This window comes from Anopheles darlingi, chromosome 2 (genome assembly GCF_943734745.1).
Source record: "Anopheles darlingi chromosome 2, idAnoDarlMG_H_01, whole genome shotgun sequence".
NCBI lineage: Eukaryota > Metazoa > Arthropoda > Insecta > Diptera > Culicidae > Anopheles > Anopheles darlingi.
This window is the reverse complement of record NC_064874.1, coordinates 80,391,551-80,405,506: the sequence shown is the minus strand read 5'-3', so window position 1 is coordinate 80,405,506 and position 13,956 is coordinate 80,391,551. Positions and strand designations below refer to the sequence as shown.

General features: G+C 52.4%; 1 protein-coding gene across 1 annotated transcript in view; it reads left to right on the top strand.

The window, feature by feature from the left end:
* The window catches only part of LOC125948357 (laminin subunit alpha-1), an 81,790-nt gene that overhangs the window by 27,867 nt on the left and 39,967 nt on the right, over positions 1–13,956 (top strand). The window contains exons 5-9 of the mRNA XM_049674323.1: positions 1,882–2,481; positions 2,550–4,099; positions 4,181–4,291; positions 4,858–5,038; positions 5,112–5,298. Of these exons, the coding sequence (XP_049530280.1) occupies positions 1,882–2,481; positions 2,550–4,099; positions 4,181–4,291; positions 4,858–5,038; positions 5,112–5,298 (2,629 nt within the window). The remainder of the gene's footprint in view (positions 1–1,881; positions 2,482–2,549; positions 4,100–4,180; positions 4,292–4,857; positions 5,039–5,111; positions 5,299–13,956) is intronic.

Genomic DNA, 13,956 nt, shown 5'->3' with positions numbered 1-13,956 from the left:
GCGATAGGATCGGAGGAAGAAGGCGATTCGTGGAACGAATCGATCAAATTGGTTCATTTAAAATGATTGATTGGATGGATTCATGCGTTGCGCTCATCTCGTTGCGGCGCTTATCGCGTGATCTTTGCGCGATGTAACACGATGCGTCTTCGCGAGCGAGCGCGCGCGCGCACGGTTCCGAACGGGAGTAGATCGCCAAATTATAGGCTACGGGAGTGGGTTGATTGGAAGTGTCATGCAGCTAATTCGTGATTGCCAAAGTGTGGAATGCGAGCATGAAGGAATCCAAATCGAAATGATCGCGATCATCTCGATCTCTTTTATGATCACAGCGCCTTCAGCGAATCTTCGGACGGAATCAGCAAACAAATATTTTCACGATCGCTAAGGCGGGAATGCTGCAAAACACCGAAAAGGCCTTGTCATCGAGGGCTAGGCGATTCGTCGAGCCCCACGCAATGAGTAATACTGGCTGTGGAATGTTCTGACTGCAATTCTCCTCCTTCCCTGCCCCCCAAAAGGGAGGTTCCGTTTGGCTATCTCATTCTTTACTCGTCGCTTGTCGTTGATTTACACATAATTCTTGACAAGCGATCGCGTCGATCTCGCGAATTGTATCTCGCGCACTGGCCACATCCACAAATGGGACCCTCACCCCGGGGAAGCCAACATGGTCCCGGAGGAGAGTTCCCGGCACACAGCGCAGGCACAGTCCAGCAGCATTGGACATTGATTCGCTGCAGAGCGTCGTCGTCATAACAGCATAAATGGGCATCGGTCTCGGGAGCGGACCGTACCGTACGGACCGTTCCTGTCGCCGGATTGGCCACCAGTCTGGTGGCCGTTCTCGCCGTTCGTGAACTTTTCTCCTTTAAATTGTGACCATAAATGGTCTAGCAAATAATTGTTTGCTCCGAGAATGTCACGACTTTCGTACGACGCTCTGGCCCGGGCACTGGGTAACAGACCTTTCTGGTTCACTTGCGGGGTGGGGGACCCTTCGATCTCAGTAGTCCTCGTCAGTCAGTCAGTCGTCGTCTGACGATGGCTGGATGGAATGGATGGAAACTTTTTTTTGTGGTACTTTTTCTCCAGTCAGCCAGCCAGCGAGCAAGCCAGCCAAGGAGTTCCCTATCTCGAACATGGTGCCATGGTGGACGGTTTATGATTGAACTAATTATTTTCAAAATGGAGCCCCACCGCAACAAACAAGGGCCTCCTCACCAGACAGGGGACATACTAGACGGCTTCCTCTGATCCCTCCATTATTTGTTTTTGCGAACAATAATGATCCGAGTTGGCGTCGTTGTCGTCGTCGTCGTCGTCAAGACGGATCACAACAACAACCAAACATGGTACCGCTCTGCGCCGGTGGAAATCCGTTGCTGGTGCTTCCAAAGTTGGAAAAAGTGTCGTGGGTGTTGTAGCCGATGCCAATTACAGCATTTCCTGTGCATTCGATTCGGGTAAATGGCATATGCATACATAATCGGTTCTCCAGTACAAGCAAGATGGAACCATAATGTTAAGCATCCGCCGAATCGAAGAGAGATCTGCCGTGTTTGTTACAGGAAGATTGGAATGGAAGGCCGTTTGCTCTGGATTTCCGATCTTGCACGTTTATCGTTTCGCAGCGTGATCGCGCGATCGATCGTCGCATTCCGCTTCGTGTAATGAAGCACATTCCCTTAGCTAACTATTGCCTTGTTCCCCTCCCTTGTGGACAACGAATTAAAATACCTGCGGGACAAGTGTATGCGCCAAGGCGCAAATGGCAATTCCACCGAGATCCCCGATCGCCTCTCAAGCTTATTGCAGGACATTTTTATTGCTCATTCAACGATCCGCTTCTCTCTCTCTCTCGCTCTGTCTCTCTTGCAGCTCTACCAGGTCGTGTTCTTCACGCTGCGTGCCGGCATCTCACCTCTACCGGCCACCTGGGTGCTGGAAAAGTCGACCGATGGCCGCCAGTACGAACCGTGGCAGTACTTTGCCGCATCGGATGCCGAATGCCGGGAACGGTTCGGATTGCCCGCTTACAGCACCAACTACATCTTCAAGAGCGATACGGAGGTGATCTGCTCGACGCAGTACTCGTCCCCGGAACCGGTGGTGCTGGAGTACGGTGAGATCACGCTTTCCCTGATCAGTGGTCGACCGAGCGAAAAGACGGCTTCGCCCGAGCTGCAGAACTTTACGCTCGCCCGCTACGTTCGATTGCGCCTGCAGCGTATGCAATCGGCTGTACCACCGAAGCAGAGCTTTTACACGATCAGTTCGTTGAGGATCGGCGCACGCTGTTCCTGTTCCGGGCATGCTTCCCGGTGTAAAACCAATGATAATAACATCGATAATCAACCGCAGTGCGAGTGCGTGCATAATACTTGCGGGAGTAATTGCGATCGTTGCTGTCCGCTGTATAATCAGCGACCGTACCGTATCGGGACGCCGGTCAGTGCGAACAAGTGCGAGAAGTGTGAGGTAAGTTGTGTTGCGACATGGTGTGGTCGGTGAGAGTGTCGAATTGATTTGCTTTCCTTTTCTTTTAGTGCCATGGACACGCTACGGCCTGCTACTACGATAAGTTAATCGACGAGCAGCATCTCAGCTTGAGCATTCGGGGGAAAATGAGCGGTGGTGGCGTTTGCCAGAACTGTACCGCCTTCACGAGCGGCAACAACTGCGAACGCTGTCTGCCCGGATACTACCGTCCCCCGGATCGACCACCGAATCACGTCCAACCTTGTCTTCCTTGTGATTGCAAAGGGCCGGGTACAACGGGTGAATGCAGCCCACTCGGTGGTCAATGCATTTGCCGGGAAGGTTATACCGGGCCGCAGTGTACGGAGTGTGCACCGGGTCATGCAGGGGAACAGTGCAGCAAGTGCCGGTGTGACACACGCGGTACAGTGGCCGGGCTCGAGTGTAGTGAGGTGTGCAGCTGTAAGGCACATGTCACGGGGTCACGGTGTGAGCGTTGTGCCGAAGGATACTTTGCCCTCACGGCCCGGAATCCGGACGGGTGTCTCAAGTGTTACTGTTCGGGGTTACAGGTGGCTTGCAAGGGAAGTAGCGCTAATGCGAGCGATACCTACTCCACGCTGGAAGGCTGGACCGTAACGAATCTGGCGATGAGTGAGCACATCGTACCGACGAAGGATAACGATACCGGCTTCCTGGTGTTTGGAATGTTTGAAATGCCTGACACGGAGGCGGTTTACTGGCGTGCGCCCAAGGGCTACGTGGGCAATCTGCTGGAGAGTTACGGGTCCTGGTTGGCGTTCAAGATGCTCTGGATAACGGTGCGCGGTGATACGAGCGGAAAGCCAACGGTCGGACCAAGTTTGGTGCTGGTTGGGCGGAACGGCATGAAGATCGCTTTCGGCGAGCAGAGCTTCGATGGTGGTGGTGAGGGAGGACGGATCGAGGTTCCACTGCAGGAGCACAACTGGTACCATGTACCGGGCACGGTGAAAGACATCATAACGCGGTTGAGACGGAACGAGTATCATGGTGATCCTGTCACTCGCTCCCAGTTTATGGCGGTACTGGCCGACGTCGAGACGGTGCTGCTCCGGGGTACCTATCACACCGATCAGGTCGAGAGTGTCCTCGAGGAGGCTCTCCTTTACCGGGGTGATGTGGAGAGTGAAGGAACATCACACGTGGTACACGCGGCACACGCGGCACAGGGACTGGTCGAGAGGTGCGAGTGCCCCCGGGGCTATAAGGGTAGCTCGTGCGAAGAGTGTGGCTTTGGGTACGTGCGGATCTACGAGACGAGTGTTACGCACGAGCGGATTGCAAGTTGCGTTCCGTGCTCGATGTGCAATGGGCATGCGGCAAGCTGTGATCTGGAAACGGGCGCGTGTGGCACCTGTCTGCATCAGACGGTCGGAACGAACTGTGAACGGTGCCTGCCAGGATACTACGGGAATGCGACGATCGGACGGGAGGATGACTGTAAACGCTGTGCCTGTCCGTTGGTGGCCGACGGTAACAACTTTTCACCAAACTGTCAATCGAAGGGAGACGAGCGGCCGGACGAGTACGTCTGCACTCAGTGCCCGGAGGGATATACGGGTGAACATTGCGAGCTGTAAGTTGTTGTTATTTGAATTGGGTTGACGAGAGAGAGAGAGAGAGTCGGACGTAAAACCTTTTTTTTGTGTGCTTTCAGGTGTGATGATGGATACTATGGCGATCCGATGGTGATCGGTAGTCAGTGTCTACCGTGTCCGTGCCATGGTGGACCATGCAATCCCAAAACGGGCGAATGTATCGAGTGTTTGTAAGTATTGCAATATTAAACGTTATAAAGCATAATTCTTATCTTGTATTATAACAAAATTGGTACAAATGAAAGACATTAGGTCGAACAGTACATCGAGAGAGAATACTTAGCCTTAAAATGTATTATTGAGTAACGTCTGATAATACTCTATCAGTCTAATTTGAGGAAGAACTTCTAGTTTAATGGAATAGCGGACAGGGAAAGAGCAATGTTTACTTGGATTTTCGGAATGAGACAGATTGATTAATTTCCTCAGTTAAATTTGAAAGGTCAGAGTTGTACTGTACCCTAATCTCACTTATTATTCTGTTTAATATTTGAATAATTTAACCAAATCGTTAAATATACAACAACACTCTACTTAACGTTTGATTAACAGAATTAGAAGACGTTCGTCTTGTTAAACACTGTTTGGCCGTTGGCCGTGCATTTGACACAATGTAGTGAACGCCTCCATAATCCATGTTAGACACTCAATTACATCGGACAATGGACGGACTGCTGGCGCATAACTAACGCATCGAATATGTAAATATCCATTTGTTACGTCCGTCGCTTCACAGGGGCTTCACCGAGGGATGGCGCTGCGAACGGTGCAAGACCGGCTACTGGGGCATACCGGATGATGGTTGCGAGCCGTGCAGCTGCTCGGAAGTGGGCGCCCTCGAGAACGTGTGCGACGTGACGACGGGCCAGTGCATCTGCAAACCACGCTACGGTGGACGCCGCTGCGACGAGTGTGACGTGAGTATTGTCCGGCCGGGGGTTCATCCCAGCAAAACCCCGCTCGAGCTCATTCGATGTCCGATGATTGCAGGTAGGCTATGGTAACCTGGATCTCGAGTGTCCGGCCTGTGCGTGCCACGCGAATGGCTCGGCGAACGCCGTCTGCCATGCGATCAGCGGCCAGTGCGACTGTAACCCGGGCACGATCGGTCTGCTGTGCGATCAGTGCGATGAGGGGTACTTTGGACTGTCGGAGGAGCAACCGGATGCCTGCCAAGGTAAGTGGGAAGAGGGGGCCTTGGGGTCATTTATGCAAACCGTGACAAATTAACACAGAGCGAAGCCAATCCGTAGCCCAGCCGCTCGGGGCTTGGGCGTGTGGGTTTTCGGGGCCCAGAATGTCCAGGAGCCCCATGCCATGAATGATTCATTTCGTGTGCGAAAGCATACCCAGAAGCCAGCGCCGGCTGGAACGAATCGCAACTCAAACAACTTAATATCGTCGCGGTCGTCGTCGTCGTCGTCGAGTCGGTTCCGTCGATATCGATAATCGACAACCACAGCAATCATTAAACCGAGAGACCCACCCTCGAGCTCGAGCCCATCGGGCGTTAGTCATCCATCGGCGATGGGAACGATTAAAGGAAAAAAGGCAACGTCGATCGTCGATCGTCGCCCGCGATGACGATGATGACGATGGTTGGTGTGTATTGCCCTCGAGCGGGAAGAAAGCATCGCCGGTTGCACCGAAGACCGACCTTCAGTGATCGAAGGTGGTGGGTTTCGAGATTAATTTTATTGTTATCGTTATTACCTTTTACGTAGATTACAATTTATTGATTATGAAGTTATTAAATCCACTCCGATGCCGGGGCACCCTCCCCTCTCCCTCGAGTGCAACTGGGTGGAGCTGTCGCCATGTGGGGGGGGGGCGCACCAATCGATCGGTGACTTCCCCCCTTTTTTTCCCGGTCATTTAAACTTTTGCACTCGGCATAGTTTGGTGTGGTTTTTGCGTCAGCGATGCTGAGTAGTTTCACTTTTAGCATTATTTTGTGTACAAATAATGCGTAATATGGAACGAAATTGCTTAAATCACAATTTCTTAACAGCCATTAAAGTAGGCTTAGCTGAATGGTGAAGTTGAATGAACATATTGGCAAACCGTTATTGCAGAAAAAAAAGGTTCTCTTCTCTTCTGAAGTTCTGTAATTGGAAGTTGTTATTTCTTATATTTCGATGCCACTAATCATTAACTTCACTCGAAGCTTTGCAAAATGGACTACATTACTCATTATCCCCTTTTTCAAACAGGGAAGCACAAACTATAAGGTCACATTTCCTTCTAAAAAAATGTTCACTTCCGACAAGGTTCCAAAACAAAATTTCTTTCACTATCAGCGTTGTGAGTTGCCTACTTGCTAGTAGCCATAACAAGTGTTTTCGGTAACGCTTCCGTAAACACTTCTGCCAACAAGGACGGATGTCACCTAAATAACGAGATGCAACGTCATTCCGTCAACTGCCAAAAACGGATATCGACTTCCAGTACACACGGCAACCTTTCAGTGTTGAAGCAAAACCCCTAACCCCCACTCCTTGAAAAAAGGATGGCTAGCACATTTTTCTCCTTGATTTGCATCTTTTCTCCCCATCCCTCTTCCGATAAACCATTATTCGTGTTTCGTTTAACGGCTTGTGTGTTGTGTGTGCACGTTTCTGCTTTTTTGCTGGGCTTTCGTTTCGGTTGTTTTGGCTCGCAGTTCGGCACTCCGGCGACGCCAGCGGCTCTGAAAACCCCCTCTCGGTGCATCGCATGCCAGACGCCAGAAAACATAAACAAACATTCGCACGGACCCCGGTCTGCCTGTGCCGGTGGAAGAGGTTGGCAGGGAACAGACATGCTGCATGCACCATAAAATTGGCCGGCTGATTGATCGATGAGGTAGTTATGTTTTTTGGGGGTACCTTCAGTACCAGAGATGTGGCGATCGATGCGAGCTAATTAAACAGAAAGAGCCCCCCTCCCCCGTGTCCTGGTGGTGGCCTTTACGCGTTGCACGCCGTGCAGCAGCAGCAGAAACGTCGATCGTCAAATGTTTAAAGACGTTTCGGTCGATCAACCGAGGTTCTCGGTCCTCCCCCCTTCCCGTTCTGTGAGTTTTTGGCGCAAAAACAAAGAGAAACGCTCGTGGAGTAGCAGAACCGGTTCACGGTTCATCCGGATGCCAAACTCCCCTCGTTTGCCTTCACCTTTGTCACCTTTCAGTCCGTGCGATCGTTCGGTTGAGTAATCCTCGAGCTTCGAGCAGCGATCCCGGTGCCGCGTGGAATGAGGCGATCAATGAGGCGTGCAAATAGGAACGGTAACTCACGATCCCGCGATCGATCTCCGGGACCTTGGTGACCTCCGGGCAGACAGGCGTGCGCGAGCATTGATTTTCGGGTGCCCAACAGGTGCGTGGGTCGTTCGTCTGTCCGGGTGTGTAAGTTAACAAACACCGACGCCAGTGCAAACAGTGGCCACCGTTGGGCCATGCGATCGCTTTGGAAAGACAAATTCAAATCCGTAAACCTCCTCGCCAGGCGGCATTCCGGCGATTGATCGGTGCGTCAACAGCGCGGTGCGCACTGTTTGTGGTTGCGCTGCTCGCAAAGTTGTCGCGGACCGCGTTGTCCGTTCCTGTGGTCCACTCGCGAAGTGCCGTTACCTCACAACCACCGTACCACCGTACCACCGTCGGCATCGTGTGTGGTCAAGCGGACGGGCAACCGCAGGTTAAGGCTAGGTGAGTGAGCGTGTGCGCGCGCGCGCGTCATCGTGTGATGAGTAATTTGTTTTCGAAGCATTTATGTAGCGATCCGCTTCGCTCTATGTCCTGTCCTTTCCAATGATCGTTTGGTGGTCCACGACAAGGGCCGGATGCGGTCACTTATCGCGCCGAGCGAAGAAAATCGATCGAACGGTGCGTAACCTTATAGAGAGAAAGAGCGAGAGAGACAGAGTGTGCACGCGAGTAAGATCATAGATCGAGGTGCCATCCCCCCACCCGTGGATCGGTCGATCGATCAAGGGTTCGTCTATCTTGGGTGGCAAGTGATCGGAGAAAGGCGGAGAGTTTATGAAATGTACAACTTTATCATCATCATCCTGCGATCGATGCAAGGCAGCAACCGGTTCGTCCGGGACCCTCTCTGGTGCGACGGCCGTCCTCCGTCACTCACGTCCGTACTCCCCGCATATCGATAGCGGGGAGCATTAATAATAAATCAATTACAAACTAATGACTTGGCGGAATTTTTATTGAATAAAATTAATAAATGTTTTCCGTTTTCGAGCGCCCCCCCCCCCCCCCCCCCTTTTCGGTCGCATCTCACACGGGACAGCGAGAGAGAATGGGAGAGAGAAAGACAGATGATGGTGAAGATGATGATGATGATGATGCGTGATGGGAACTCTCTACGCAAAGCAAAAGGAAAGCATCTCCCCGAGGCCACGTTCCTAATCTCAAAACGGTCCACGGGGCCACCGAGCATGGATGCAGAGGAAATCCTTTCTATTTTCGATTGTTTTGACTTCATTAGCGCTAGCTCGGGGGGGTTCGAAGAGCTTCGAGCGTTCATTTGGCAAAACAACATCCATTGCATCCGTTTACGGATGGTTTATTGGTGAGGAAGTGTTTCGCGATCGCTGGAGAGCGCCATCGTTTGGAAAAGAAAATCTTAAATCATATTTGATCTAGCTTATCTTCGATCGAGACAGTCAGACAGAAATAGATTCCAATTAAAGGGGACGACTTTTTGGCCAGACAGATGCACACCGATCGGTTCATAGTGTCATGGCGATAGCCGGTTGTTACAGTTTATGACCCTTTAGATACCGTTTACCGTCGAACCGTGGTCACTCCAATCGTCTATATCATGGGAATGATCGCCACAGAAAGCATGCACACCACTTCTCCAGCTCAAAACATCAAAGTAGATAAATCAATCTGAAGCCGATCGGTCGGTTCGATCAACCATCAGAAGGGTTTGATGGAGCAGCCGCAGCAGCAGCCGCACCTTGCTGGATTGCTTTCATGCAGCCGCCAGCAGCCTGGACTGGTTGAGATGATGCAGAGCTACTACCGCCGGTCGGTTGTTTACACGTTTGAATCGAACCTTGCGCGCGATCGCGTGAGAAAAGCGTGTGGTGCGATGATGGTGATCGTATAGCATTTTTTGTTGCTAAAAATGGCCAATCGCCTCTAGACGCTGCCTCACGATGCACTTACGATCACAAACCCAGAACGTGTCAAGTGAAGCGTATGAAGCTTGATCTTAGTCCCATTACTAAGCATCACACATCGTTCGTTCGTTCTCGGCCGTCGTCGTCGCAGCTCGTATATATAAAGCAGGACAATCACACGATTTATGGCAATTCGAATGCTCCACTCCCCGTGTACCGTGTGTGTGTGTGTGTGTGTGTGTGTGTGTGTGTGTGTGTGTGTGTGTCACGATTTATTGCCCGCAAAATTGATCGATAAACCCGAGCCATTCCGTTGCCGAGGTGCTTGAGTGGCGTGTCGTGGCGCGATGAAAGCTTTCGTCAAAACAGTCGCGCCCGGGACATTACGCGCGCGCGCGGTGAGTCATTTGTCATCGATCATGTTTATTGATCCCGAAGGAAGGTGGGAGAGGGGCACCGATTGCACGGAATGCAACAAAGAGCCATTTGCGATGGTTCGAGGCTTGCTCGCCGGACCAACCACGATCCACGATCAGTCACGCATCGCTCCAGGATACCGTCGTCGTCGTTTTGGCCGCCGGTGCTTGCAACACATACGCTCGTGTGTGTGTGTGTGTGTCCAGTCTGGTGTGCACCTCGGGTGTCGCGGGATCGCGATATCACGCATCGCGAAGGGAGTGCGAGGAGTGCGGCGATAAATTCCGTAATTTATGTGGCGAAGCAGCAGCAGAACAGCGGCGCTGGCGTGCTCTTTCTTCCTCGCTCCAGCCGGATGCACCAGCAGCGAGCACGACTGTCAACACCCAGCCCTGTCCAGCGCGCACACACCACACCATGGCCACTGGCCACCGGACCACTGATCAGAATGCGAAAGGTGGCGCTGCATCTGCAGCGTTTCCTCGCTCCAACATGCCCTGCGCCGTTTTCGCGCAACGCCGCGTGAATCCGTTATGAAATTGCACATTAAAATGCAATAAAACAAAACGAGTCCCTCGCGGTGCAATGCTGCATCACACACACACACACACGGACACTCGTTTGCAAGAAACCGGTGTGTACGAACCACCGTCGCGCGGTGAAGATGTCTCCGGGAGTACGATCGTGGCGTTGTTTCGAAGGCGAAAGCCGATCGCCTCACCGTCACCACAGCGTGGTGACCACGACTCGAGGAAGATGGGATTAATCGTACCGCATCAGACAAATTGGAGCCGGCCAGCAGCAGTGCCAGGTGCTGCAGCCCCTGGTGTGTGGTTGGTTGCGGTTTGCGTTGCTGCGCGGTGAAAGCGATCGCGAATTCCATCGTCGTGCACTTTGCACCCCCCCCCCCCCCCCCCTTTTTGCATGAGGAATTTCAAGAACTATTCGGTTCGGTTCTCGGTGGCACACACACACACACACACACACACGCAGGCACACACGTTGTCGTCGTCGTGGGTGATCGTCTGGCCCCCAAAAAGGTGGCAGCGCCTCCCAGACGACACCATCTCAAACGTGTCGGTTGTTAATCGCGTGGCCCCGCTTAGGGCCTGTCACTTGCTAATGCCTTCGATCGGTTGAATGTTTTAGAGGGAAAAGTGGGGGGGGGGGGGGAATTAGAAAGAACGGCAAGTGCGGTAGGTCTATCCAACACCCAAGGAGGTCCCGGGAGAACGAGAAAACTCCGGTCACGTCTCGAGACCGGCCAAGACTCTGCTTCAGTCGGTTCGGTCTTTTCACCGTTCTTCTCGTTGTTCTTGCTGGTCATTTGATGGTTACAGACAGCTTGTGCCGCAGCCCCGTCGGAGGGAAGATCGTGAGTTGATTGAATTGTTGCGTAACCTCTGCAGCTCCACCAGATGCACTTTTCGAAAGAGTCTCTCGCCCTCTCTCTCTTTCTCGCGTTTTAATCGTGGCAGACTCTCCTGTGTAAAGCTACCAGCACCGGGATGGTGGCACAGATCGTGCCTTGGGAATTATCGGATCGAGCCGATCCTCGATCGTACGAGCGTACGAGATAAGGGAGGCAAGTTTTCCGTTCTCGTTTGTTTTCCTCCGCTCCTTCCATCAGCTTTCGAGCGAGTTCGGCGAGCAGCACAACCATGTTGTACTAATTGATTTATTCCGTTACGAGCGAGTCGAGATCAAGATCAACGCTACGCGGTATCTTCGGAATCGGTTGGATTGGTTGGACGGGATCGAAGGCTAACGGACGGGACGGCCCTTCGCTTCGAAATTGCTTTGTTGTACCACAATTATCGCTTGAGGAACGAGCGATCGGAACTCAGTTAAATCAGGGAGATGCGGGCCAAGGATTTTTACGACACGGAGCGACGGAGCGATCCTCCTGAATCGGTTATAACCGCAGCGGAACGCAACCGATTAAGGCCGGTTGCAGGTGGCACGGAGACACTTGGATTAAACTGAAACCGAAACTGACTGGCTAAACAACCGGTGCGAGGTCAGCAGCGTATTCACCAGTTTTATCATAAATTTGTAACATTTTACCTTTCGCTCGGGCCGGGTTTTCCATCGGTGCCGAACCGGTGCCAGATGATCGATAGGGCAGGGCCATAAATTGGCGCGCGCGCCCGGTGAGAGTTATAAATGCTGATCAAGCATTCAATAACTCACCGGTGCGGTGCAGCGCTGAGCGATGTTGTTCGCCCGTTGATTGGACGTTTATGAATGAATGTGCGCACAGCGCCAAGCGTTATGGTCAGAGCATTAGATAGAGAGAGAGGGTGATCCCCTCACCAGCAGCAGCATCAGCAGCATCAGCAGCATCAGCAGCAGCAGTAGGGGATTGCAGCATGATTTCTTGGACTTTATGGCACAAATAAATCACCGGCAGAGCGAGCAAACCTAACCAGGGCCCCGTCGTTGGCCGATCTTCTCCTGAAAGTAAACCTGTTCTGCAAGATGGTGGCAGGGGGGGTTCGCGATCACGGGGCAATAGATTTGTTTCGGTCACCCCCTCCGTGCGTCGAGCAAGATGCACCCCGGCTCTAATCGGTTCTGGTGCTGGTGCGGGATTGTCGGTAGAAAAAAATATGGACCTCCACCGAAACCGCACCATCAGCGATCGCGCTTGATCGCGCATATAAAAGGGGCCAGATTGCAGTGCAGCGCAGCCGGTTTGCGTCTCTCTCTCTCTCTCTCTCTCTGTCTCTCTGGGGGTTTATGAGCGACGAGGAAGTCATAAAGAAATGTTTGAAACGTATTTTAACGTTTTCCTCTCCCCCTTCTTCTCGCTGAAGCATACTAACCTAGTTCTCGGTGATCGCTAGGGGAGTGAGCAATCCTCGTCTCGAACATTTTTCAATATGCACTCTGGCCTAGTTTTGTGCCAGGCGTGTGCGCTCGCGCTCGCCCGAGAGCCATTACTCTCCGAAAAGGCCGTTACCGAAAGGCGTTTCCTGGAGGGTTGGCCGACGCTATCAGTCAATGATATTATTAATTGCTCCCAGGAGCAACTCCTCCTCCCTTTGCGGATGCTGCGGGCCTAGTGTTGCATTCCGGCGACGCTAAGCATAATCAAGATGCAAGATACCGCGCGGCGCAGGGTTTCAACGAGCAAATTAATAAAATGTCAAGCACCGTAACGCGTCTCTCTCGTCTCACCGAGGTGCGGCGAGCGAACACTACGGACGGACGGGACGGACGGGATCTCGGGACGCACGCAGATTGTCCAATTATCGCGCATGGAATTCGCGCAGAAAAAAGGGATCCTCAATCCTGCTTAGCGTCAGTCTCGGACCCCGAGGTGAGCCTCGAGAGGAAACATGAATGAAAGCGATTATGGCCCCGGTTGACCTTTCGCGAGGTTGCTTTTTCGTGTGAAAATGTGTGTTCGCAAAGAAGATGCTCCATAAATCGATGGATTACGAAGGGGAAGGGGGAGGTAGGTTAATGCGTGGCGAGGTGTCAAGCATAACATGCCCTCCTTGGTTGGTTTTTTTGATATGATAATCGGATTTCGGTGCCGCTAAATAGCTCTGCTCGACCATTATGACCTGTAAGCTGTGTGAGCTTAACGGATCCGTGACCAAGGCCACGCAGAAGCCAAGATGTTACCAAGGAAACAGGCCAAAATGGCGAAGAGCATCTCCGATTTCATCGAGTTAATGCGACCATTCCGCAGCTTTCTCGGGAGCAAGTGAATCAACGACGACGAGGACGATGACGGTTCGCCGGATGGTTCATTGCCTCCCCGTTATCGAATTCATCCCACAAATCGCAAATGCTTCTACGTGACAAATCCAGCATCGACTGCGCCGAAGACCCCCCGGAGAATCCGTGCTAAATGGCATTAATTATGTGTCTTGTTTTGTTTTTGTTTTTGTGTTTTTCGGAGGAAGGGCCACTACCAATCGCTGGGCGCGACTTTAATTAATGCTGGACCTCCCGATCCTCCCTTCCTTCGCGTGGACGTGGCCGTGGACGTGGACGAGGACGTCAAATTAAACGCATGAATTCCTCGCTGGCATCCGCAGGCCAGCAGCAGCGCTGCTCCCCGGCCACGGAGGCATTTGATTTATAGACAGGACGGGAACGAACGTGCTGCGTCTGCGAAGTGTGCGTGCTGCGGTTTGCGTTGTGCACTCCAAAATGAGGTTAAATCAACGCCAGCACCGCCGCCATGTTTACGCGCCAGGGGTACTCCAGTCAATCTGTCACTCCGAGACGACGACGACGACGACGGACTGCGTTGCGTTGCGTCGGGAGCAGC